General features: G+C 39.3%; 1 protein-coding gene and 1 long non-coding RNA gene across 5 annotated transcripts in view; one reads left to right on the top strand and one right to left on the bottom strand.

The window, feature by feature from the left end:
* LOC147583485 (uncharacterized) overlaps window positions 1–1,967 on the bottom strand; it is a 54,400-nt gene extending 52,433 nt beyond the window's left edge. Inside the window, exon 1 of one of the 2 annotated variants that reach the window (XR_015248264.1) lies at window positions 1,289–1,967. This is a non-coding gene — a long non-coding RNA (uncharacterized LOC147583485). The remainder of the gene's footprint in view (window positions 1–1,288) is intronic. The other variant, XR_015248265.1, reaches the window with a different exon arrangement.
* THUMPD3 (THUMP domain 3 tRNA guanosine methyltransferase) lies at window positions 1,383–26,211 on the top strand. 3 transcript variants are annotated; one of them, XM_025921864.2, is made up of 10 exons: window positions 1,383–1,492; window positions 3,013–3,301; window positions 4,641–4,718; window positions 12,300–12,773; window positions 15,806–15,936; window positions 16,974–17,043; window positions 19,793–19,908; window positions 23,660–23,770; window positions 24,341–24,464; window positions 24,649–26,211. In XM_025921864.2, exons 2-10 carry the CDS (start codon window positions 3,047–3,049, stop codon window positions 24,796–24,798), a joined length of 1,509 nt encoding a protein of 502 aa, XP_025777649.2. In that variant the 5' UTR covers window positions 1,383–1,492; window positions 3,013–3,046; the 3' UTR covers window positions 24,799–26,211. The 3 variants fall into 3 exon arrangements, 2 of the variants coding, with proteins under 2 accessions (XP_025777649.2, XP_086553652.1); XR_015248263.1 differs by lacking the exons at window positions 24,341–24,464; window positions 24,649–26,211 and adding an exon at window positions 22,509–22,694 and having other exon boundaries at window positions 23,660–23,771; XM_086697526.1 differs by lacking the exons at window positions 1,383–1,492; window positions 3,013–3,301 and adding an exon at window positions 3,378–4,160.
* The last annotated feature ends 798 nt before the right edge of the window (window positions 26,212–27,009 follow it).

Below are 27,009 nucleotides of genomic sequence, written 5' to 3'. Positions count from 1 at the left end.
TTGACACGGGGCTTGAACCCAAAAAGTGTGACCTGAACTGAAAACCAAGAGTCAGATGCTAAACCAACTGGGCCACAAAGGCACCCCAATTCTGTTTAATTAAAAAAAAAAATTTTTTTTTACATTTACTTATTTTTGATAGAGACAGAGCACAAGTGGGGGAGGGGCAGAGAGAGAAGGAGACACAGAATCCAATGCAGGCTCCAGGCTCCGAGCTGTCAGCACAGCGCCCAATGCGGGGCTAGAACTCACAAACCGCAGATCATGACCTGAGCCGAAGTCACTTAACCGAGCCACCCAGGTGCCCCAATTCTGCTTAATTTTTTGAGGAAAAGCTAAACTGTTTTACAAAGTGGCTGTATCATCTTGCGCTGCCACCACCAACACATGCTCCATTATTCTACATACTTACTGGAACTTGCAACTGTCCATTGTTTAAAAAATTTAGCCACTAAAATAGGTATTTCACTTTGGCTTTAATTTGCATTTTCTTCATGATGTTGGGCATCATTTCATGTGACTATTGGCCACATGTGTATTTATTTGGAGAAATATTGAAGCCTTTGTCCATTTTTATTTTTTTTAATTTTTTTAAAACTTTTATTTATTTTTGAGAGACAGAGAGAGACAGAGTATGAGCAGGGAAGGGGCAGAGAGAGAGGGAGACACAGATTCTGAAGCAGGCTCCAGGCTCTCAGCACAGAGCCCCACACGGGGCTCGAACTCACAAACTGAGAGATCATGACCTGAGCGGAAGTCGGATGCTCAACCGACTGAGCCACCCAGGGGCCCCTGGCCTTTGCCCATTTTTAAATTGGGTTATTTTTGTTTAGTTGCACACGTTTCCTTATAAAATAAGTTAAAAATATATATCTAAAGAAAAATATTAAGTAAACAAAAGTGCAATTAGACAAAAGTAGTGAAGGCTATATATAACGCAGGGACTAGTTTGAACAACACTGACTCAAATCTGATGAGGAAGAATTCTGGAGTGTCACCATCAGGTTCAAAACCCAGTTCTGCTTCTAACGTGCTGTGCCTGGAACTTTCAGCAAGGTATGTAACCTCTTTCAGACTCAGATTTTCCGATTTTAAACCTGGGATTTTCCGTGCCACTTCAAAAAGCTGTTGGAACAATGAAATGACGAGGTGAAGCCCTACGCAGTGTTTGGCATGGCTAAGCACGCTATAAATGTTAGCTACTATGATGACAGGCCACGAAGTCTGGGGCTCTCCAAGTTCGGTTTGTAGAAGATTCTGCCCCCAACTGCAACAGCTACTAACCCACCTGCCCGGCGTCAGCGCGCACAGACCTTCAGGCGCGTGTTGCTCTCTCCACGACTGTCGCCAGGGCCCGTCCCTAGCTCAGAGCTTCTGGGACGGCGCCCCCTGACTTCCGTTTCCGGGGTAGTCCAGGCGGCTTCCGGCGGCGTGACCTGGGCGCGCTGGGCTGGCGGGTTGCCGCATCAGGAAGGGTCTGCGCTGGCTACCGGTAACCGGGCGGCTGGTGGGAGTGGCCGGGTGTGGCGCTGGCGACCTTCGGGAGGGATGGGTGACCTTTGTCTTGCGACCCGAGCCGGCACCGAGCTGGACTTCAGCCCGATCCTATTGTGGATCCCTTTTTGTCCTCTGCTAGGCCTTCACCCGCACGCGTGGGAGTCCGGAGACGTGGGTTTTATTCCAGCCAGCGTCACTGATCGGCTCTCTCTCTGACCTTGGGCGGGATATGTCCTTTCGTGGGCTTCAGCTGCTTTAATTAGAAGATGGAAGTTGTATTCACAGGGATTATGAGCTCCTTAAGGGCTGGAACTGACTTTTATTAGTGTATATACATTGTTGCTTGTCCTGGCACAGAACTGTACAGTGTGGGTACTCTGTGCCTACTTAAGTTTTTTTGGGTCACCAAGCCTTTGAGAATCTGATGAGAGCTCTTGATCCCCACCTCCCACCTCTCTAAATCCCGCCCCCCAGCCCCCCCTCTTTGCTCAGATACAGGACATTGGCTTACTGTTTCAGATATTTCATATACTGTTTCTGCCCGTGGATCCCAGAGCTTGGCCTGTGGTAGGCATTCAAACATTTGCAGTCCATTAGATCCTAGAAGTTCAGTTAATCATTTTTTTTTATTATTTTTTTTAACGTTTATTTATTTTTGAGACAGAGAGAGACAGAGCATGAACGGGGGAGGGGCAGAGAGAGGGAGACACAGAATCGGAAGCAGGCTCCAGGCTCTGAGCTATCAGCCCAGAGCCCGACGCGGGGCTCGAACTCGCGGACCGCGAGATAGTGACCTGAGCTGAAGTCGGACGCTCAACCGACTGAGCCACCCAGGCGCCCCTCAGTTAATCATTTTTAAACGCATGAGTCCCTGTCCACTTCATAGGAGAAAGATAGATATCCTAATAGCAAGTTTTAGTCATGGGTCTGGCAGTATTTTCTTGTCCCTTACATCTCCCAACAACTCTAGGAGAGAGGTATTATTTAATTCCCATTTTGCAGATGAGGAAATTGAAGCATAGAAGAGTAAACTTTTTAGGCCATTCACCCTGTGAATGGTGAGAGCGTGAATTCAGACCCATGTCTGCAGTTCCACAGGCTCATATTCTCAACTGCCAGCTGAAAAAGGACTGGATTTGGAACTATATTTGAATGTGCTCTAGCAGCCTTTGTTTGGGAATTGAGCTGGCTGTTAATACAGATGATCGCAAACCAAACATTGCATGCTATGGAAATACTCCTATTCCTCTGTCTCCTTTTCTTCCTCAGCATATTCCTTGTTTAGTAATATCACAGTTTACATCTTACCCTCTGTGCCCATGTTCTTCAATCCTTTTATCTTCAGTGAATATTGATTCAGGCGTGTTGAATGAATATGGCGGTAACAGTTGTGTTACTGAGTTGTGTGGCCTTGTTCTTCCAGCCCTCCAAAGCAGGTGTTTTTATTTATAGATGAACTATGAGGTGATACTGTTTAGGCGCTATCTTTTTTTCTTTTCTGTACTGCTTTTAAAGGGACTGTATTAGGAATCTTGGAAGCACTGCCAACATGTCTGATGTTCAAGAAGCCACTAACCAACTTCTGGATGTGAACCTTCATGGGAACCAGAGGTCTATACAAGTGACAGAAAGTGCTCCCAGAAGTGAGTCTGAGCACCTCCAAGTCACTGTTGGAGCCACTGTACCTACCGGTTTTGAGCAAACAGCTGCAGATGAAGTGAGAGAGAAATTGGGGTCATCGTGCAAAATCAGCAAAGACCGGGGCAAGATATATTTTGACATTTCAGTGGAAAGTCTGGCTCAGGTTTGAATGAAGCAATATTAAAAATAGTTTTCTGAAAGGGTCATTTTATGATTACTTTCTGATTTACAGACCCCTCTTGAATCTTTTTTGCTTTTCTTTACTCTGCCTCAAATCTGGTTATTTTAAAGTATTACTGCATTTTCTATTTGGTACTGATTTGTGAATTTGACTAGTAGATTTGCTATATTTTTAGAAGTGATCTTAATATTTCCTGAGGATGAATTTCGCCAGAAAGAATCCTTTGTGACTTTTGAAGAAATTCTGAATATCTGCCAAACATCTTTGAATTTATTTACTTCGGCATTTAGCTGAAGTGTAGACTTTGGTGGTGAAGTGTATAAGGAGAGATTTTTCTTTTAATCTGTGTGAAAGAAATACTTGCTCAAAAGTAATTAGGAATCATTGAAATGGAGAAGTGAAGGTCAGCAAACTGCCATTCCACTAGAATAAAAGCTAACCATTATTTCATAACCATATAAGCATCATGAGAGCAGGAATTTTCTGAGTTTTTGTTTTGGCTGAAATCTCCCACGCTCTTAGTGTCTGGCATATAGTAGAAATCCAATAAATATTTGTGGGATGGATGGGAAGCGGATATTTTCCACCCAGTATCTTAGTACATAACCTTAGCAGCTTTGAGAAGATAGGTGCTATTATTATCCTCATTAATCGTTAGGCTTAGGGATAAGTAATTGGCCCAGGGTCACTCAGTTAGTAATCACAGCTGGAGCTCAAGCCCTGTGCTCTTAACCACTGCACAGGATACAGTGTACCATAGGGAGCCATGAGAGAAATATACAGTAAAGCCCCACTTGACTGTCTTCATCTTTCCTTTCTCCCCCAAACCTGTGTTTCCCAGGTAACATTTTAAAGCTATCCTTCCATCTTCCTTTTTCCTTTTCTGTAGGAGTATAGAAGCTAATGGGGAACCCAAAACATGGGAGACTGGGGAGATGAGAAAAGTTAAAATACAAATTATAGGTATTACCTATTTTAAAATCTTTGTATTTAATTTTTGTATTTAAATTTGTAAAATGTTTATTTTTCAGAGAGAGAGAGAGAGAGCGCGTGTGCACGCGAGCACGAGTGGGGGAGGAGCAGAGAGAGAGGGAGACACAGAATCTGAAGTAGGCTGTAGGCACTGAGCTTCAGCACAGATCCCCTTGCAGGGCTTGAATCCACAAACCGCGAGATCTTGACCAGAGCCCAAGTTGGATGCTTAACTGACTGAGCCACCAAGGCGCTCCCCTTCCCCATTTTTTTATTTAAATATTGATAGTTTGTGTGATTCAAAAGCTTTCTCATAAATTTGTTTCTAACATTTTTTTCCCTCCCCCAGGTTCATTGTCTGAGATCAGTTGATAACTTATTTGTGGTTGTTAAGGAGTTTAAAGATTACCAGTTCAAAGAAACAAAGGTGAGTTTTCCCACAGTAGCTGACTTTCAGTCTCTCCCCAAAGAGATTATTTCCACTTTTTGCATTCTAACATTTAGCATTACTACTGCTTTTATAATCTAGAATCCTGGGAGGCTTTTATAATAAAATTCAGAGATTGGTGGACAGTCCATCTCAAAAGTTGTTTTGAAAAAATCAATATTGTGGGTAGTGGACACAATGGATGGAAAGGCTCAAAAGGTACAAATTTATACCATGTAAAATTACATGGAGATGTAATGTAGAGCATTGACTATATATTATATACATAGCATGTATAGCAATGACTATAGCTAAAGATACTGTGTTGCATATTTGCAAGTTGCTAAGAGAGTAGATCTTAAAAGTTCTCATCACAAAAACCATTTTAAAACTATGTGTGGTTACAAATATGAACTAGACATTGGTTGGTGATCCTTTCACAATATATACAAATATTGAATCATGTTGTATACCTGAAACTAAAATAATGTTATATGTTACTCTTCTTTTTAAAAAGATGAGAGAATAACAAAAAAACAAGTAAGTGAAAGTCAATATAGAAAAACATAAAAGTGTGTAAGAAATAAAATAAGTTGTGTGACTTTCTTACCAAAAGATACATACCTTAGATTAGCTTTACTGACATACATGGTTTTAGAGTAGAATTGCTTCCAGGCTATGAATCAAAGATTAAGTGACTGAGTCGTCTACAAATAACACTTTCTCTCACAGTTCTTTCTTTTGTAGAACTGTTACCTTCTCTAACATCATATTTTGAAATATAGCTAATATGTAAATACTCATTTACTTGTTAAGGCAACAGCTTTGTCTCCAACTTGTATTTAGCATCTGATTTCTAAATATTGATATGCTGCCTAAGTTGAAGTTTGAAAAAGAGATTTCAGTAAGGTCTTAGTATTTTTCCACATTGTTTTTTAGTCAGGTTTCCAGAGTCAGATGCTTGAAAACTTTTCTATCAGTTTTATTTCTTATATTAGAAACACTGTGTCTTTTAAATCCATGATATACTACCTGATTCTCTGATTTTTATTTATTGGCAACAGATTGATTTCCGAAGCATTATTCAATAACCAATCAAAGTGATGTGAACCCACAGCCTAGAAAAAATAAAAACAGACCTAAAAGATTTCCAACTGAAAACAGATTAAAATTTTATTAAGAATATAACTTTCAGCACTAGTAGTATAATCTTGCAGACTTCTGATAATCATTGTCAACTGAATCATGTCTATGAAACTAGACATAACAGGCAGCTGCTGAAAATTTTTGCTGCTTAGTATTTGGAAATTTTAATAGCTAATTCTATACATGAGTAAATGCTAACAGGCATTTTTAAAAACTATTAAAAAAATATTAAAAACCCTGTAAAGTTTCACTTTAAATTCTTGCCTTTACAGCATTATTAATATTTTTGTATTACTTTGTGCAGTTTGATCTCTAATTGGAGGTGAATTTGATACTATGTAATGGTTCTATATGAGCCAGCTTTGCAGAGTAGCCTTGTAAGTTAACTGCCAGAAGAGGTTGCTGATAAAGTCCCAAAAGAAGAGCAGCAAGGATTAAAGTAGATTTTCAGAACTATGCAAGAGCATATGTGTGACCATGAAAAATGATTTAGCCTTTCACTTTGAGGACTTATTTGCACCATGCCCCAGTAAAAGCTTGTTTTTAAATATTTGCTTCTTGGGACGCCTGGGTGCCAGCATCCCACCCTGGTCATGATCCCAGGGTCGTGGGATCGAGCCCTACTTCGGACTCTGTGCTGAGTGTGAAGCCTAGTTGGGATTCTCTCTCTCCCTCTGCCCCTCTCCCCTACTTTTTCTCTTTTTCTTTCTCTAAAAAAACAAAGCCAAAAGACTTTAAAAAGTAAGTAAATAAAGATTTGCTTCTTGCCTTTTGTTGACTCATTTTCGCTGTAGCATTATACTTTCCCATGTCTTATAAAAAGGCTTGATTAGCATCCTGATAGGTCCTTTCCTTTTTAAGTATTCAGATAATATCATGAATTGATTAACCTGTTTAAAAAAACAAAAAGCTAACATTTGTGCTTTATATGTTTTTTTTTTAAGCTAGGTAATTTAGGGGAAAATTGTAAAGACCAAAAAGGATACGCAGTGGAAATGTTTGTTCCTATATCTCCATACAATGCAGTTCCCTCCCTGGAGGCAAGAATCATTCCCAATTTCTTGGATATTCTTCTAGAGATATTTTATAAATATGTGCATTTTATTTACTTACGCAAATGAAAACATACCATACATACTGTTCTGTGCTGTGCTTTTTCTCCTATATCTTGAAGAGCATGCCAATATCATCACTAGGTTTCACTACATCTTAATTTAATCACCCCTATTTAGGACATCAGGTTTTTTCAGACTGTTGCTACTATGGTGGTTGAACAAATATCTTCTGTACATCCTTGTGTGTATTTAATCTGAGGGTCATTTTTCTTTCTTTAAGTTCCATTTATTTAATCTCTGCACATGTGGGGCTTGAACTCATGACCCCAAACCAAGAGTTGCACACTCTTCCGACTAAGCCAGCCAGGCACTACCTGTAGGGTCATTTTTCTCATTAATAAGATAGTTTAACCCTCCCCTCCTTCCTTTTTCCCCTGAAGTTTTATTATTCATCTTAGTGTTGATCTGTAGGCTTTAATTTCTATCCTTTAATCTCTTTTAATTTTTTTTTTTATCTTTATTTTTGAGACAGAGAGACAGAGCGTGAGCAGGGAGGGGCAGAGAGAGAGGGAGACAGAATCTGAAGCAGGCTCCAGACTCCGAGCTGACGGCACAGAGCCCGATGCGGTGACCTGAGCCAAAGTCAGACGCTTAACTGACTGAGCCACCCAGGCACCCCATACCCTTTAATCTCTTGGTGGAGGAGGATATCAGCATCTCCTCTTTCCTTTCGCCTCCAGCTACCTTCCTGTTTGTAATATTTAAGTGTTGTCTGTAGTCATAATCCTAGTTTTCTTTTTATCACTTGAATGGCAGTAGTTCAGAAATGATTGTTTTTTACCTTTATGTTTGATGAATAGTTTAAGTGTAAAATTTGGAGTCATGCTTTTCTTCCTGAAAAATACCGTAGGCTGTGTTCATTTTCTTCTAGTGTTAAATGTTGCCATGAAAAATTTTTGAAGCTATCTTGATATTTTTCCCCCTTACTTGTTGCTTTTTTGATACTTTTGCTTCATGCCCAGATTTTACTTTTAATCTCTGAAGTCTCATAAATTCACCAGGATATGTCTCATGATAATTCCTTGTCAAGACATGTCAGTCTGTAGAGAAGTTCACATCCACATACATTTCTTGAAAGTTTTCTTGAGTTACTATTTTTTTTATTAAGCTCTACACCCAATATGGAGCTGGAACTCGTGATCCTGAGATCAAGAGTCACATGCTCCACCCACTGAGCCAGACAGGTGACCCTAAAATATTTTTTGTTTCAGTATGTCAGATCCTTTTCAGAGATAAACCAGTTGTACATATGCAGGGTCTCCTGACTTTGTTTCATATTTTATCATTTTCTTTGTATACTTTTTGCTTATTTCCATTGTATTTGCTTTACTTTTCTCTACATTACTTACTGTGTTTTCATCAGTGTCTTTTATATGTGGTGCTTTCCATATGGTCTTCATTTTGCGGTGTTGTTTTTTTTTTTTTTTTTAATTCCACTTACTCTTTGACATCTGTGAGCTCCTGTTTCATCTTTTTATGGTGGCTTACCTCATCTCCTTTCCACTGTTATATCTCCGCTTGGAGCTCTTATTTTACAAAGGTATTTCCTCATTACATTTTTTATTTTGTTTTATCACAGTTTTTGAGGTTTTTTTGTTACTTATTTTTGAGAGAGAGGGAGAGAACAAGCATGGGTGGGGGAGGGGCAGAGGGAGTAAATCCCAAGCAGGCTCTGCACTGACTGCCTGCGCTCAAACCCACAAACTGTGAGATCATGACCCAAGCTGAAATCAGGAGTCGGAGGCTTAACCGACTGAGCCACCCAGACGCCCCATTGGTCAAAGTTTTCAGCTGCTCTGTGGCAGTGTCTTTCTGGTCCCTGTTTTTGTCTGCTCCCTTTGTTTTTCTGTTTCTTTCCTCCTTTGTCCTTTCTTATGTTCATATAAGTGCTGTGCTGGTAACTTTTGATGATTGGTCATCTGTGAATGAGGAAGTTCCTCTTGGACCTGCTATTGTTAGGAGGTTCTTCTGGGAGAAGCCAGGAACTGTTCCAGGCCAGCAAGAAATTCCCCTGCTTCACTGTGAAGTTCCTTCTTGGTTGTAGATGAATGAGTTCTCTCTTCCTTCCTTATTTAAATTTTTTTCCCACCCCTGCCGTCTCCCCTTCTTTTTTTTTAACAGCATTATTGAGGTATAATTTCCATACTATTGCATAAGTTCTTTTAACCATTATGTCTCTCTAGCCTGAAGGGATCAGCAGCTTCAGGGTTATTTACAGTGTAGAACATCTCTCCCCAGCTCTACCTCATCGACACTGTTTCCAGCAAATAGACCATGTCTGTAAGATTCCTTGTTCAGCTTCCATTTCTCTCCCCTGTTTATTCTTGTTACAGATGAAGTTCAAGGAAGCTCCTTCTGTCAGTATATATACTTGCCCTGCTATTCCAAAGGAGAGTTTATTTTGCTACTTCTTTGTAGACTTCTCTGACCTTTGTCTGAGACCTTTGTCTGGTGTCTTCCTATACCTCTGTTTGGCCTTCACTGCACTTGGGAATCTTATGTTAGAATTGTTATATTATGGTTCAAGGTTATAGGTATCATATAGATTCTACTTTATCTATAGATAAAGTTGGTGGGGCACCTCAGTGGCTCAGTTGGTTGAGTGTCTGACTTCGAGTCAGGACATGATCTCAGGGTTCCTGAGTTTGAGCCCCGCATAGGGCTCTCTGCTGTTAGCACAGAGACTGCTTCGGATCCTCTGTCCCCCTCTCTCTCTGCCCCTCCCCCACTCATGTTTTCTCTCCCTATCTCTCTCTCTCTCTCAAAAATAAACATTAAAAAAACTTAAAAAGATACAGTTGGTATTTCTGTTGTTGGTGGTGTTTAGAATGGTGTCTAGAGAAAGAAAGGGGCTATACTAGTGTTCTCCATTATATTAAATCTCCAAGACCTGTAGATGCCTTTTATGGGGAAATAATTTGTATACAGAATTGAATTTGCCAAACCTGAAATTTACCATTATTTCGTCAGGTTTCAAGTAGTATGAAAGCCTTCACTCACCTCATCCCCATTTCAAGTCTCAGTTCCATCAGTGAACACTGACCTCTTTCTAACTTGATGTTCAGTACCATATATTGTATATACCAGCACTCTGCAATAGAACTTTCTGATGGGAATGTTTTAGGTCTACTGTCCAGCACTAACCACTAGCCATTAGTGTGTGAAATGTGGCTAATGTGATTGAGAAACTGAGTTTTTTTTTTTTTTTAAGTAACCTCTAAGCTCAACATACAGCTTGAACTCATGACTCTCATGACTCATGTGATCGTCACATGCCCTACCAACTGAGCCAGCCAGGTGCCCCTGAGCTTTTAATTTTAAATCATTTTAATTTCAATAGCTACATGTGGCTAATGGCTGCTGTATTGGATGGCATGGCTCTGCACCACACATTTTAACATTTTATCACATATTATCCAGCAGCTGTTTATTGAAAACCATTTGTATGCCATGCGCTGTTGTAGGCATGTGGCTTATAGAAGTAGTCAAGACAGGTAAGGTCCTTTCCACCCTCTTCTGGGAGAAGCTTTGATAGCGAACAAAACATAAATCTGGTAACTTCAGATAATGCTTAGCTCTGTAAAGAGAATGGGAAGAGAATGACTTGAGAGGACTGTGTTATGAAGAGCAGGTCTCTCAGAAGATATGCCTTTTAAATTACTATTAATAATGACTAGGCGAGGGGCGCCTGGGTGGCTTAGTCGGTTAACCATCTGACTTCAGGTCATGATCTCACAGTTTGTGGGTTCGAGCCCCATGTTGGGTTCTGTGCTTACAGTTTGGAGCCTGAAGCCTGCTTCGGATTCTATGTCTCTCTCTCTGCCTCCCCTGCTTATCCTCTATCTTTCTCAAAAAGAAATAAATGTTACACAAAATAATGACAAGGGAGCCAGCAGTACAGAGACCATGTGAAGCAATTATCTTCTAAGCAGAGGTAAAAAGAACAGTCCTGAGGTGATGTAAGAGAAATAGGCAGAGGTCAGATTATATTGGGCTTTTTTTTTTTTTAGTTTTTTTTTAACATTTATTTATTTTTGAGACAGAGAGAGACAGAGCATGAACGGGGGAGGGTCAGAGAGAGGGAGACACAGAATCCGAAACAGGCTCCAGGCTCTGAGCTGTCAGCACATAGCCTGATGCGGGGCTTGAACTCACAGACTGTGAGATCATGACCTGAGCTGAAGTCAGATGCTTAACCGACTGAACCACCCAGGCGCCCCTATACTGGGCTTTTTAAGGAATTTAGATTTTTTTATGTGCAGTGAGAAGCTGTTGAGGGACTTTAAGGAAGGGAGGGACATGATCAGATTTACATTTTAAAAAGATGATTCTAGGGGTGCCTGGATGGCTCAATTAAGTGTCCAACTTCGGCTCAGGTCATGATCTCATGGTTCATGAGTTCGAGCCCCATGTCGGACCCTGGGCTGACAGCTCGGAACTCAGAACCCAAAGCCTGCTTTGAATTCTGTGACTGTCCCTCTCTCTGCCCCTCCCCTGCTCACGCTCTCTTTCTCTTTCTCTCTCAAAAATAATATAAACGTTAAAAAAATATATAAAAAGATGATTCTAGACGTTATTTACAAATTGGATAGATAGGTTTTTAACTGCTTAAGGTTGTTTTTACTTTTTTTTTGTGGGTTTTTTGTTTTTTGTTTTTTTTTGTTTTTGTTTTTGTTTTTTTTTTTTGCTTTGTTGTCCCTTTTAAAAACTATTGCTCTTTAAAAGAGTATTACTTTTAAAAGTAGTGTGGGGGCGCCTGGGTGGCTCAGTCAGTTGGGCGTCTGACTTCGGCTCAGGTCGTGATCTCACAATTTGTGAGTTGGAGCCCCGCATTGGGCTCTGTGCTGACAGCTCGGAGCCTGGAGCCTGCATTGGATTCTGTGTCTCCTTCTCTCTCTGCCCCTCCCCCACTTGTGCTCTCTCTCTCTGTTTTAAAAAAAAAAAAAAAAAAAAAAAGTAGTGTGTTTGCACAGCACAAAATTCAGAAGGAGGTCAGTCAGTGAGAGGTAAGTTGTCCTCCTTCCCCTATCTTTACCCACCCACTTCTATCCAGAGGTAATCGTTAATACTTTCTGACTGCTTACATTTTAATCTTGAAGCCCAACCTCTGATCTCCTATTCTATCTTGTATTATGTATTAGTGGCTTAATTTGTGTATCTTAATTTTCAATGAGATTTTAATTTCCTTAATTGTAGGCATTACCTATTTCCTCTTTTGTTCTGCACTCCTACCACCTCCAGCATCTATAGGCTGAGTAGAGATTTGTTCAATGAAAGTGGTGAGAGGTGCATGGATTTCATCATTCTCTGTCTTTCACAGGAAGAAGTTTTAAAGGATTTTGAAGAGTTGGCTGGGAAGCTTCCATGGTCAGAACCTTTAAAAGTATGGAATGTTAACACCAGTTTCAAGAAAAAAAAAACAAAGCGCAAAAAGATAAATCAGAATTCAAGTAAAGAGAAGATTGATAATGGACAAGGAGATAAAGCAGATGAGAGGGATGATAAAAAAGGATTCACCAACAAAACCTTAGATTCCCGTATCTTAGACTATTACGAAAATCCAGCCATTAAAGAAGAGATATCAACATTAGTAGGGGATGATTTGGCATCTTGCAAAGATGAGACTGATGAAGGCTCAAAAGAAGAAACTCCTGAGGTGCTGAAGTTTAGAGTCACATGCAACAGGGCAGGAGAAAAACACTGCTTTTCCTCAAATGAGGCTGCAAGAGATTTTGGGGGTGGTGTTCAAGATTATTTTAAGTGGAAGGCTGACATGACCAACTTTGATGTGGAGGTATGTGCCCCTGATTGTGATGATTCGAGAAGGCCATCACAGACACATAGCATTTTCAGACTAACCACTTTTATGGGCAGTTAAATTGCGACCACATAGCTAACAGGGTGTGGTTAATAAGAGCATGGGCAGACATCTTGATTCAGATTTAGAATCTACAACTGCATAACTTTGGACAAGATATTGTTTCTGAGCCTCTGTTTCAAAGGGAGCCAGTAATAGTATATACCTGTAAGTGTGTCCTGAAAGTTAAATGAGATAATACATTTTAGGTTTTTGGTGCAGTACCTGGTATATAGTAAGTGCTCAGTAGATAGATGGGAGTTATTAAGACTTGAGTTTTCTCATCTAGTACTTTTTACATTATGTGGACTTTCAGATTGTAAAATCCAACCAGAATTAAAACAGTTACTTTGTTTTTATGTGTCTTGGTTGTAGAGTTTTACTACTGAAAAGAAGTGGAGTACGTTTTTAAAGCAAACCCCAGCCTCTTACAAGGAGGTTGAGCGTCATTGCTCATTCTCATCCACAGCCAGCTCTTTATTAAATACTGCTAGATTGATACACTCACATGCCTCTTTTAGCATACTTACTCTTGATTCACTTGTGGGCCATGCTTAGTAGCCTTTACAATCTCTGACAGCTCAAAAGGCCTCTAGCAGCCAACACTTTTTCCAAGAAGTCATTTTCTGTTGCTTTTGGGAAACTTGAATCTAGGCAAGTAACTTACTCTCTCTGTATGCTTTCCTTGCATATCAAATCAGAAGAATAATTCCCCATTCCTTTTTATCGTGTAATAGGTGTTATGAGAATGACTAGGCTATTAGGACAGTAATGTTGAAAAGTTAGCAGCAGGGATGGGGGGTGCAGTGCTCAGAGCACAGATTCTGAAGCTGCACTGCCTGGGTTCAGATCCCAACTTAAATGCTGTAAGACTTGGGGCAAGTAAGAGGACCTCTTTGTGCCTCAATTTCCTCATCTTTAAAAGGAAGATAATAATAATACCTGGCTCACGTGAAACTAATGTCACATTGTGTGTAAAGTATACTTTAATATAGTTTACAATATAGTTTACAATGTCAATAAAAAAATAAATAAATTAAAAAATTAATTAAAAAAAATTTTTTTTCAACGTTTATTTATTTTTGGGACAGAGAGAGACAGAGCATGAACGGGGGAGGGGCAGAGAGAGAGGGAGACACAGAATCGGAAACAGGCTCCAGGCTCCGAGCCATCAGCCCAGAGCCCGATGCGGGGCTCAAACTCCCGGACCGCGAGATCGTGACCTGGCTGAAGTCGGATGCTTAACCGACAGCGCCACCCAGGCGCCCCCCAAAATTAATTTAAATAAAATAATTTAAATAAATTTTATTAATTTTAATTTAAATTAATTAAAATAAATTTTAAAAATAAATAAAAAAAAATACCTAGCATGGGGGAGCCCTAGGTGGTTCAGTCAGTTGAGCGTTTGACTCTTGATCTCTGCTCAGGTCATAATCGCACGGTTCATGGGTTTGAGCCCCACGCTTGCAGTGCAGAGACTCCTTAGGATTCTCTCTCTCTGGCGCTCCCCTGTTCGCTCACTCTCTCTTCGGTCTCCAAATAAATCAATAAAAACTTACGGGCGCCTGGGTGGCTCAGTTGGTTAAACGACCGACTTCGGCTCAGGTCACGATCTCACAGTTTGTGAGTTTGAGCCCCACGTCGGGTTCTGTGCTGACAGCTCAGAGCCTGGAGCCTGCTTCAGATTCTGTGTCTCCCTCTCTCTCTCCCCTCCCCTACTCACACTATGTCTCTCTGTCTCTCAATAATAAATAAATGTTAAAGGAAAAAAAAATAAAAAAAAATAAAAACTTAAAAAATACGTATTAAAAAAATATATGGTTTGGAGAGTGTGAATCTGAAATGAGGTAATGCATGTAAAGTGTATAGAACAGTGTTTTGCACATAGGAAGTGATAGATAAGTGCCTATGCTGCTGCTATTGTTAAGATCATGTTGGGGCGCCTGGGTGGCTCAGTTGGTTAAGCGTCCGACTTCGTCTCAGGTCATGATCTCATGGTTTGTGAGTTCAAGCCCCGCGTTGGGCTCTGTGCTGACAGTTTGGAGCCTGGAGCCTGCTTCAGATTCTGTGTCTCCCTCTCACTCTGCCCCTTCCCTGCTCATGCTCTGTCTCTCTCAATAATAAATGTTAAAAAAAAAAAAATTAAGAGAAAAGATCATGTTACGTGGAAGACTGGAGAACATTTTATTGTTACTTGAATATATTTCACTGTGTGTTAGAAAAACAATAGGATAAAATAGTCACAGGCATGATTAAGTCATTTAAAAAAACAAAACAATAGGTGATAAAGCAAATGTGACACATTGTTAACAGTTGGTTAATCTAAGTGAAGGGTACATTTTATTTAAGAGTTCATTGTGCAAGTATTCTAGTAGTATTTCTGTATGTTTGAACTTTTTCAAAAAGTTAAAATGGATGTTAAGCCATAAACCTTCAAAATATGTTGGTATTATAAAAATCCAGGGACTATCTGGTTATGGCTAACTTATAACGAATGAAAAAAAGATATCCTTTCTTTTTAATATGTATTTATTTATTTTGGAGAGAGAGCGTGCGCAAGCAGGGGAGGGCAGAGAGACAGAGAGGGAGACACAGAATCTGAAGCAGGCTCCAGGCTCTAAGCTGTCAGCACAGAACCCAATGCAGGGCTCGAACTCACAAACTGTGAGATCATGATCTGAGCCAAAGTTGGACGCTTAACCGACTAAGCCATGTAGGTGCCCCAAAAATTAAAATAGATTTAAAAATTTGAAAGTGGTATAGACTAGATTATTTCATTTATATGAAGTTCAAAAAGAAGAAAACTAATTTGTGGTGGTAGTAGATTTTTATTTTTCTTAAAGGTTTTATTTTTAAGCAATCTCTACACCCAGTGTGGGGTTCAAACTCACAACCCTACGATCAAGAGTTGCATGCTCTAGCAACTGAACCAGTCAGGCGCCCCTATTTTATTCTGTCTTTTATTATAGGTTCTTTTGAACATCCATGATAATGAAATTGTTGTGGGCATTGCATTGACAGAAGAGAGTCTCCATCGAAGAAATATCACACATTTTGGACCTACAACTCTGAGATCTACTCTTGCCTACGGGATGCTCAGGTAAGAGAATGGGTTTGCCATCTAGATTAAAGTGACATCTTGGTTTGAATTTTCCCTTTAAAACACTTTACTTTTTTGTGAAGTACTGTGTTGGATTTTGGTGGGTAAACAACAGGATAAAAAGGTAATAGTCTCTTTCTTTCTCTTATATCCCCTGTTGATTCTTTGTGGTCCTGAAAATATCATTTAACTACTGTCTCAGCTTTGTTTTTAAATGTTTATTTTGAGAGAGTGAGAATGTGTGACCCACACATGCACGTGGGTAGGGGAGGGGCAGAGAGAAAGGGAGAGACAGAATCCCAAGCAGGCTCCATAGTCAATACATGGAGCCCTACTATGTGGGGCTCAGTCTCACCACCATGAGATCATGACTTGAGTTGAAATCAAGAGTTGGACACTCAACCAACCAAGGCCTCTTAATTTTCTTGTTTTTGTTTTGTTTTGTTTTTATTTATTTACTCACAGAAAATGTGAGCAGGGGAGGGGCAGAGAGAGAGCAGGAGAGAGAATCACAAGCAGGCTCAGAGCCTGGACAAGAGCTGTGATTCAAGAGCTGTGAAATCATGACCTGAGCCGAAGTCGGACACTCAACCGACTGAGCCACGCAGGCACCCCTATGTGTAATTTTTTTTAAGCTCTAGGATATAGAGTCAGCCTATAATTACAAATTGATTTTTTTTTTTTTAAGTTTTTTTTTTTTTCAACGTTTATTTATTTTTGGGACAGAGAGAGACAGAGCATGAACGGGAGAGGGGCACTCAGAATCGGAAACAGGCTCCAGGCTCTGAGCCATCAGCCCAGAGCCTGACGCGGGGCTCGAACTCACGGACCGCGAGATCGTGACCTGGCTGAAGTCGGACGCTTAACCGACTGCGCCACCCAGGCGCCCCACAAATTGATTTTTAAAATGAATATTGATTGGTGTTACTTTATGCTAACATAATAGGTCCTTGATCTTACAGCTTCAGGAATAGTCTGTGTGAAAGTCTCAGCTATTGATTGAAGTCTTTTTATATAAGCTATTTTCTTTCCTATAGGCTCTGTGCTCCTCAACCTACTGATATAATAGTTGATCCGATGTGTGGAACAGGGGCAATACCAATAGAGGTAATAACTTTTCTTTACCTTTTAGATAAGCATGTGATATATCAAGTGTTCTGGAACTAATGGGCAAATTATGAAATCACCAGCATGGGGTCAGTGGACCTAAAAGTGTTAAAAGAAAATTAAAAAAAAATAATAATAATAAAGAATTATAATAGTAAAGCTCGAATTTTTGTGTGAAGGATATAACCACCTATTACAACTAGCTAAGGACTGATATATTATAAGTGATGGTTACTCCGTGGATTGCAGCAGAGGCTGATAATTACAAACTGGTGAGTCCCTTTTCTATAAAAGACAAGTTGGTAGACTTGAACAGAAAAGATATTGAAGGCATAAGCAATAAACTGGAGGAAGGTGTTTCATCTCTATAAAGTGAGATTATGCTTCTTAACCCACTTAGGTTCTTAGAGGGAGTAAATATAGTTGTAAAACAGAAACCTATGCATGTTATTTAGATTTTTTACGAAGTCTAACAAGGTCACACATCAAATGCTCTTAAATAGTTTTCAAAATTACTGATACTGAGAGGATTCAAAAACTGTAAAGCAAGGGATAGAAAGGCATTTTCTAAGTGGAGAATATTTAACAAGAGACTGAGTCTCCTTGAATCAGTATTATCTATACTTTTACAAATAATTTGGAAGAGTGTACTTCTGTTTAAAATTACTGGGGCGCCTGGGTGGCTCAGTCGGTTAAGCGTACGACTTCAGCCGGGTCACGATCTCGCGGTTCGTGAGTTCGAGCCCCGCGTCAGGCTCTGGGCTGATGGCTCGGAACCTGGAGCCTGTTTCCGATTCTATGTCTCCCTCTCTCTCTGCTCCTACCCCGTTCATGCTCTGTCTCTCTCTGTCTCAAAAAAATAAATAAAAACGTTGAAAAAAAAAATTACTTAAAGTTATGAATCATGGTATGTTCTTACATACAGTATACTTAAAGCCAGCGGGAATATACTGAAGAAGATATACACATTCTGTGAGTGGGCAGAATCTGGACAGTCCAAAGCAGCCACAAAGGGAAAAGTAATCTAAACTACAGTTAGAAAATGACATGTTTCATCTGGGAGTTGAAATTCCAGAAGGAAATCTTTAATAGTCTAAAAGACTACTATTTTCTGGTAGTGTGAGCTAGAGAAATTGACTCTCGCTAAAGGAATGCACACAGAAAACTCAGTTGCTGTGAAGAAAAATTCTGGGAACAAAGCAAAGTGTTATTCTCTAGCATTAAACCATGACGTGTCTATGTCTGAAATAGCATGGAAAGCCATAAAATGTCAAGAAATATACCACAGAGCTAGAGAGAGTCGAGAAGAGCCCCCCCTCCAGCTGAAAAAGATTAAAAAAAGATTGAGGCATTTCTACCTAAGAGTAGACATGAGGGTGTCAATATTGAAAAAACGAAGCTGCTATATAATCAGAATGAATAAGTATGAAAGGAATTGACAGGGTATGTATACAGAATTGTTCACCATAGTATAAAATACCTGATCTAGAGTACTCTTTAAAACTTTGTAAGTTCTATAAAATTCATCTCTTTCAAAAGAAGCTGAAAATCTAAACACGTTTAGACCAAAAAAATGAGTGTTGGGGAATCACAATCATCTGAAAGGTTTTCATCAAATTCTGAGGGTCCTTTCTACATCACCCTCAAGTGTGTGGGCAAAAGAAAAGGTGATGAAGCCTTGTGTCCGTGGATATGGGTTATTACTCTTTACAAAAGAAGAGTCCTAAATAGAGGGCAGAACTTTCATGTCAGACACCTTCTATTAATCTACCTAGAACATTGTTCAGCCTAGGGTAGTGTGTCACCTCCTTCCACAGATGAGATGTAAGATTGGTATTTATGATCTGTTCACATGTTTTTGACTTAACATTACAAAATCCTTTCAGGGATGTGGTGGTTGTCATTCAGAGGCCTGTGCCATGGTTATTACATTTTATTTTGAAATTTTCAAATATTCTAATATATCAGATTCTATAAAATTCTGTGATCACAAAGGGTATAGGTTGGTCACTTTAATTTGGTTACATTTTCAAACCATGTTTGTATTTTAGGTCTGAAATGCCTACTATGTGCCAGACATTGCTAGCTGAGGGATTGAATAAAATACGACACTTGTCCTTAGGGAGATTCCTTGAGAAGCAGACAAGTACAGAAATAATTAAAAAGAAGTACAGTGGCAGAGTATGTACAAAATGCTTTGGGGTGGGGAGGCAAATGAGAGGCAGCTTGGAGAGTTGGGGTTGATGTGAGAGGGCATGACATTTGAACTAGGTCTTGAAAGATAGGTAGGAATTCAGCAAGTGAGAAAGAACAGAAGGCCTTTTTAAGCAAGGGGAATAGCAAAGTTCACAACATGCAGTGTTCTGTCACTTAAGAAAAGCATTGGGTTGGGGCGCCTGGGTGGCGCAGTCGGTTAAGCGTCCGACCTCAGCCAGGTCACGATCTCGCGGTCCGTGAGTTCGAGCCCCGCATCGGGCTCTGGGCTGATGGCTCGGAGCCTGGAGCCTGTTTCCGATTCTGTGTCTCCCTCTCTCTCTGCCCCTCCCCCGTTCATGCTCTGTCTCTCTCTGTCCCAAAAATAAATAAAAAACGTTGAAAAAAAAAAAAAAAAAAGAAAAGCATTGGGTTATTGGTTTGATTGTCTAGTTTATTGACATTCGTTGAAATTATTTTCCCTTTAATCATTTTTGGGTTTTTTTTTTACAGTTTGCTACTTTGGTTTTAATATATACTATTTATTGTCTTTTAGGGGGCTACTGAATGGTCTAACTGTTACCATATTGCTGGTGATAATAATCCGTTGGCTGTGAATAGAGCGGCAAATAACATCTCATCTTTATTGACCAAGAGCCAAATTAAAGAAGGGTAAAAATTTAATTTAAAAGATTTTGTACCATTTCTTAGGCTTACATAATCACTTTTCTTACCGACTTTATGAATATATTAATTCATATCCCCAGTGCATGGTCATGGTGACATCCTCATAACCAAAATGAATACTATGAGACTTCATTAAATTTTAAAACCGTTTATTGAGAGGCGCCTGGGTGGCTCAGTCGGTTAAGCGTCCGACTTCGGCTCAGGTCATGATCTCACGGTCTGTGAGTTCAAGCCCCGTGTCGGGCTCTGTGCTGACCGCTCGGGGCCTGGAGCCTGTTTCAGATTCTGTGTCTCTCTCTCTGACCCTCCCCCGTTCATGCTCTGTCTCTCTCTGTCTCAAAAATAAATAAACGTTAAAATTTAAAAAAAAAACAAACGTTTATTGAAAATAACTTAGAACATGTTTTTTTTTATTTAACTATAATTTCCCCACCCTCATGCAACTATGTTTATTTCTGTCTTCTCTTTCCTTATTCATGTATCTTTTTTTCCCAAATAGTGGAAGAATATTGTGTTGACTTATTTCAGTTTTTACAAATTTTCAAACACTTTGAATATCTTTATATAGTCTGTTTTTAATAACTGCATAGTATTTCATTGTGTAGAAATACTACAGTCCATTTAGCCTTTCCTCTATTATTTGGCACTTTAAAGCAGTCTCAGAATTAGAAGAAACCTGAAAGCCATTTCCACAGTACCTGAGTGTTCTGTAGGAGATCCTGCCAGTGGCCTTCCAGTCCGTGTAACCATCTGTAATGACCTTCTCTGGAGGCTGTCAATTTGGTCTTTGCACAGCTTTGAGTGCTAGTCGTATCTTTTAGTGAACTGAATTTCTTTCTGTACCTTCTATAGACTTTTTGTAGTTCCACTGGGATCCATAAAGAAAAATCTTATCTCTGGGTCACACAGTGATTGACATTAGATATTTGAAGAGTTACTAAAACTCCCCTTCTTGCTGTCCCACTCCAAATCCACTCTTCTGCAAGCAAAATAGTCCAAGGTCCTTCTCCAACTGTATCCTTTTGATATCTGTGCACTGGAAGTCCATTGGCCTCTGGGAAATTTTGGTTTTTATCTGAGCTGTATGTTGTTACTGTATCTTAAGCCCTGGCTCACTACTCCAGATTATATTCAGTGCCACCACCTGTGCCAGCCTCTCACTATCCTTTTAGTTTGGGCCATCTATGGGAGAATTGGTTGAAATGCCACTTGGTTTTCTATTTATCATTAGAGGCCTCATCATAAAATTGTTTCTCTCGTCTCCTCTGCTGGTGGCCTTCACTTTCTTATAAAGTGGCAAGAATAGGTAGTGAGTGATCAGCAGATTTGTTCAAACATACAGATGCTCCACATTCTGAATACACGGCCCAGGGACATCATTATACCAAACCTAAAAACAGCTGCCTCCTTTTTTTTTTTTTTTTCAACGTTTATTTTTGGGACAGAGAGAGACAGAGCATGAACGGGGGAGGGGCAGAGAGAGAGGGAGACACAGAATCGGAAACAGGCTCCAGGCTCTGAGCCATCCGCCCAGAGCCTGACGCGGGGCTCGAACTCACGGACCGCGAGATCGTGACCTGGCTGAAGTCGGACGCTTAACCGACTGCGCCACCCAGGCGCCCCAACAGCTGCCTCCTTAATGTGAGGTTTCTGTTTGTAAGTGAAATCAGGGGTTTTAAAATACATATAGTCATTTGATGCAGATATTACTTACACATATTTATTCACGTATTATACCATGTATTATACATGGTATGCCTCATATTGTTTTATGTCTGTATGTCAGTTATCCTCTTCTTTGCTATTTTTTCCCCCTTTTAGATTAGAATCATCAGTGCTTCGTTTAGTTCTTTCATATACTGTTCTGTGAGTTTAGTTTATGCCTAATGCTTTTCATTCCTATTTCCTGTTGAGGTTTTTTAAATTTGTTACCTAAAAGCTTAAGTTACAGGCTATCAATGTTGTTGACCATATCCTATAGATTTTGACAATTCTCTATTTTTCTTTTTAAATTCCTGGTTGTGTACTTCTCTCTCTGATCTAGTTGTTTAGGGCAGTGCTTTTCAAACTTGAATGTTGCACATGAGTCACCTGGGGATCCTGTTAACTACAGGTCCTGATTTAGTAGGTTTTGCATGGGACCTGGGAGTTTGCGTTTCCTAGCAAGCTTATGGGTAATACTGATGCTGCTGGGCTGTGGTCCTACTTTAAATAGCAAGGGTTTAGATCATTTTTTTATACATAAGTAGTTGAAAGGTTTTAATTCATTTTTACATTTGTTTTATTGTGATGAGTTTCTATGGTACATTTTGTTTCATGTTTATCGAAATTTTCTTAGGGCTTAGTAGTCACCAGTTTTTTTTGAAATGTGATAAATATTTTTAAGCAAATTATTTCTTTTGTGTTTTCTGAATATTTTATCTTAATTGCTTTTCAGGCCCTCTGTACCTTGTCTATTCTACCTGTACTATTTGTATCAGTCTATCTAGATTTTTAATATTGTTTTCCTCATTTCTTATTTTGTTGCAGTTATTCGTGCCTGTGATTATAAGACTCATTTTTTTTTTTAATTCATTTATTTTAAGGGAGACAGCAAGCAAGTGGGGGAGGGGCGGGGAGAGAAAATCCCAAACATGGCTCAGATTCACAAACCTTGAGATCATCATGACTTGAGCTGAAATCAAGAGTCAGACGCTTAACCGACTGAACCATCCAGGCGCCCCAATACTGATATTTTCGTTATCTGTGCTTTTTTTTCTCCCCATTATGGAGTGAGTGCCTTTATTGTACATTTTAAGTTCTTCACTAACTCTGAATATAATAATTCATTTCTACTCATAATCCTTGAGTTGCTTTTATTTTTTTTATTTTTTTATTTTTTTTCCAACGTTTATTTATTTTTGGGACAGAGAGAGACAGAGCATGAATGGGGGAGGGGCAGAGAGAGAGGGAGACACAGAATCGGAAACAGGCTCCAGGCTCTGAGCCATCAGCCCAGAGCCTGACGCGGGGCTCGAACTCACAGACCGCGAGATCGTGACCTGGCTGAAGTCGGACGCTTAACCGACTGCGCCACCCAGGCGCCCCGAGTTGCTTTTAATTCTTAGCCTGTGCATTACTGTCTTTTGTGTTTTTTCATACCAATGGCTTTGACTTAATGAGAATTTATTTCATTTACTATAGTCCTTATCTTCTGTCATCTGTTTTTTCAGCCTTTTTCTTTGCCTTATTTTTTTATAGTAGAATACATGTTCTTTAATTTTCAAACAAGTATCTCTGTATCTACTAATTTTACATATCTGTTTCTTTAGGTCTCCTGTTATTAGTACCGAGACTTACCAAACTAAAGAGGTGTCATCTCATAATCTTATTCCTGTGTGCATCGATGTTTTACATTCTCAGTTACATAATTTACTGCCTCATTACTGTTGCCATCTTTACAGTTCTTTGTGTTGCAATCTTGTTTACCCCTTTAGTTTTTCTTAAATTGTAGATGAAACCAGACATCTTTTGAAAACCAATCTTAACTGCTTTTTAAATCATCATTAGATTTTGTCATCATAAAAGTTTTATCACATGACTGTATGCGTTCTTCCGACATTCTGCTTTGAAATTTTTGTTTAAGTTAATGTTTGTCACTATCATTTTAGTAGCATTTTCTACTTTATATCAGTCTCTTCAGAAATGTTTTTAGATTTCATACTTCAGAGTAAGCATCTTTCCTTTGTCCCCATAGCAAAGTGTCCTGGGGCTTGCCCATAGATGCTGTTCAGTGGGATATCTGCAATCTGCCATTGAGAACCGGTTCTGTGGACATTATTGTAACAGACATGCCATTTGGAAAAAGGTGGGACCTGGCTTTTAAAAGATTAGTTTTACCTTCACTTGTTAAACTAGTACTGAATTTGTCTTCTAAATCTGTTCATTTCTTTGAACTTATTCTATTAAGAATTATGAAATGATAAAACAAATTATATGATAGATTCACCCAATTTGTTTCTTCTGAGAACTCATGAAGTAACTACATTTTGATCTGACTGTCACAGGTTAATCCACTTCCTGGCCCATTGTTGAATTACAGGATACTATACAAAGGTTGAGGAAAACTTGGTTCTATTTCTCAGGATAAATGTTTTCTCATCATTGGTTTGGTTTAGATGTTTATTTTACTCATTACGAGAACTACTAGAGGTGTCAAAAAAATTTTGTAGCCAGTTCATCTGATTCATTATTTCTAAGCAGTTTACTAAATCTGATCACTCATTTCATTGGCATATACAAGTGAAGCTGTGGCTTCTAAAGGACAACTGTTTTGGCTTGAGAATTTTCTTACTGTAATGAGTTTTTCACTTCTCATTTCATGTAGTCCTAGTTGTTTATCTGTTAAGTGTTTGATTCACTGGACCTTCTTTTATAGGATGGGCTCCAAAAAGAGAAACTGGAACCTTTATCCAGCTTGCCTACGGGAGATGAGCCGCGTCTGTAGACCAGGGACAGGCCGAGCTGTGCTACTTACTCAGGACAAGAAATGCTTTACCAAGGTGCTGTAAATTAGCCTCGGAACTCACCCTGTGGCAGCTGTAGGATCTTTTAATTTAAACTTAGGGATATTAGTTTGAGTAGGATTTGTTTGCTCTTCCCCCCCAGTTTCTTTCAACAAGACCTCTGGTTGGTCTATAAGCAGACTTTCCGCTAATTACTTCTGTGCTTTTTGTGTATACACAGGCATTATCCGGAATGGGACATGTTTGGCGGAAGGTGCATACCGTCTGGGTGAACATAGGGGGTCTTCATGCAGCAGTTTATCTTCTGAAACGTACACCTCAAGCTTTTGTTCATCCTGTAGAACAAAATGGGGAAAGAACTCCTTGGTGATGCAAAGAATAGAGATGGTTTATGGTATTTGTGCCTCTTGACACTGGGAATGTCAGCATGTAGTATTTGGTTTGAGAGAAAAATAGCGTTAATAAAATTGCAGATTAAATTGGTCGAAAGCTCTTCACCTTAATTAGCAAAAGGAATTGAAAGTCTTAAGCAGAGCTTTGGAGCTTTTTTCAAGGAGTAGCTAGGCAATTACTACTGAAAATGCTTTCAAGATCCAAAGGCTACTAAAATGCTCCGGGATTTGAGTTTCGAGTATTTCTTTTCAGGCTTCATAGCAGTTCCTATTTTCCATTGTAGCAGGTAAAAAGCTACCCTGGCCTAATGGAAAAGAAAAGAACATAATGAGAACATTTTGGGCCACACTGCATTGTCTATGCAGCTTTGCTCTTTAGTTTTTTGAGTTGGCTTTACCTCACCTTTAAAAAAATGAAGCATTTACATTTTGTGAAATAGTGTTGGCCCCATGACAAGATGAAATCTCACAAGACCAACTGGAAAGTTTACCATCTGCCTTACAAATTAAAATATGCATGTTATTGAAATCAATACATGAAAATAGAGGACTAGGACTGATTAAAGGAATGGCAGATATTTTACTGTTAGCAGTATAGGACATTGCTGTTGTAAACAGCAAATACACTGATGGGACCAACAAGCCAAACTTAATTTTTCTATCAGCACAGAAAGTCACACATTAACCTGCCAAAAGTATTTTTGTTTTTAAAATGACTGCAGACACACTGATGTATCTTTGAATTAAAAACTTTATGAGAATTCTATTTTCTCTTGGATCTGTATTCATATTTAGCTGTTTTTCCAGTTGCAGAAAACTGAGACAGTAGAAAATAAAAAGAACATTAAGTCCTTGTGACAGTGGTGCTTGCCTGGGACAAAGAGTGGTTGGGTACATGTGGGATTCTTTATAGTATTCAGAGTTTATTTGGGAGTTTCTGGCTGCATTCAGCCTAGATTTTCAGTGTCCTGTTAGTAATATATTAGTACTACTCATCCCCTTCTTAAATAGCTCATGTTCAGACACAGCACTTCTTTCTTTTGAAAGAGTTCACACTAGCAGCATAGCCAACAGCCCTAGTAGTCTGGTTTCTCTCTGATCTACTACCCCATACTTCAGAATGAATTAGAAATGAGACATTTATAAGGGGTGTGTATCCTAGACTGGAGTTTTTACTATCAGAATGCACAGTTACACTATTTTGGGTTCAACATAAAACAATCTTTCACATCTAATACACCATTTCACATTTAATACACCATTCTGTTGGTCAGTAATCTGCAGAACTGGGAAAGTACAAGGGCCATATCTCTTGTCACCACTGTTTACCATGTGCCTGACATAGTACCTACCAGCGTGGGCATAGTTGCTAATAAACAAATATTTTTGCATGTTGGCCTAATTTTTAATTGTAACAAACTTGGGTTTGAGCCATCATAGCTTTAGTTCTATGAAATACCACTGTAAAAACATGACAAGACTAATTTTAAGATGATGCACATATGCAGTGTACACTCTCTACCACTTTGCTATCTTCCTCCCATTAGGTTTTTTAATATGGTGACAGAACAGGAAATGGGCTGAAGACAAGAACTGGGATGGAGCTATACATGATGCAATCACCAAGTAGTTATGTGACCTTGAACCAGGCCTCCTGTACCATGGGAATGTGAAAAGGGAAGGGAATCTGGACACAAAATGACTTAAGTTATGAACCAGACATTCTGTTATTGTAAGAGTCCATAAACTTGAGGGAAAGAAAAAATAAAAGATTTCATAAGTTTAATGGAAGTATGACGGTTATCTCCTAAGGACTGACAATGTCTAGGGCTAGAAAGAGAAACATTTGTTGAAATGTTCCTTTTAAAATAGTAGGAAGACTTTCAGGAAACTGCCAAAACTGTAGGTTCTGGTATATCCATGTTAGATATGGCTCAGGTCTCCACTGCATGGGCCCAAAGCTGAAGATTGAAAAAACAGTATTTTTAAAAGGTCTGTAAAATACCTAGTCCAGTAAAGCTTATGAGTGTTTAATATTAGTGAGTTAAGCATAAAGATAGATATTCTTATTTTCAACACAGCTTTTCCCAAGTTTAGGTGAGGTGTTTTGTGGGAATTTCAGGGGATATGGTGAAAGTTTTGTACCTTGGTACATTTCTTTTCTTTTTTTTAAAGCTCAGAGGAAACCG

The sequence above is a fragment of the Puma concolor genome, chromosome A2, assembly GCF_028749965.1.
Source record: "Puma concolor isolate L17-30 chromosome A2, mPumCon1.1.hap2, whole genome shotgun sequence".
NCBI classification, from domain to species: Eukaryota; Metazoa; Chordata; class Mammalia; order Carnivora; family Felidae; genus Puma; species Puma concolor.
Note: the sequence above shows the minus strand (reverse complement) of the source record. Positions and strands in the feature narration are given on the sequence as shown.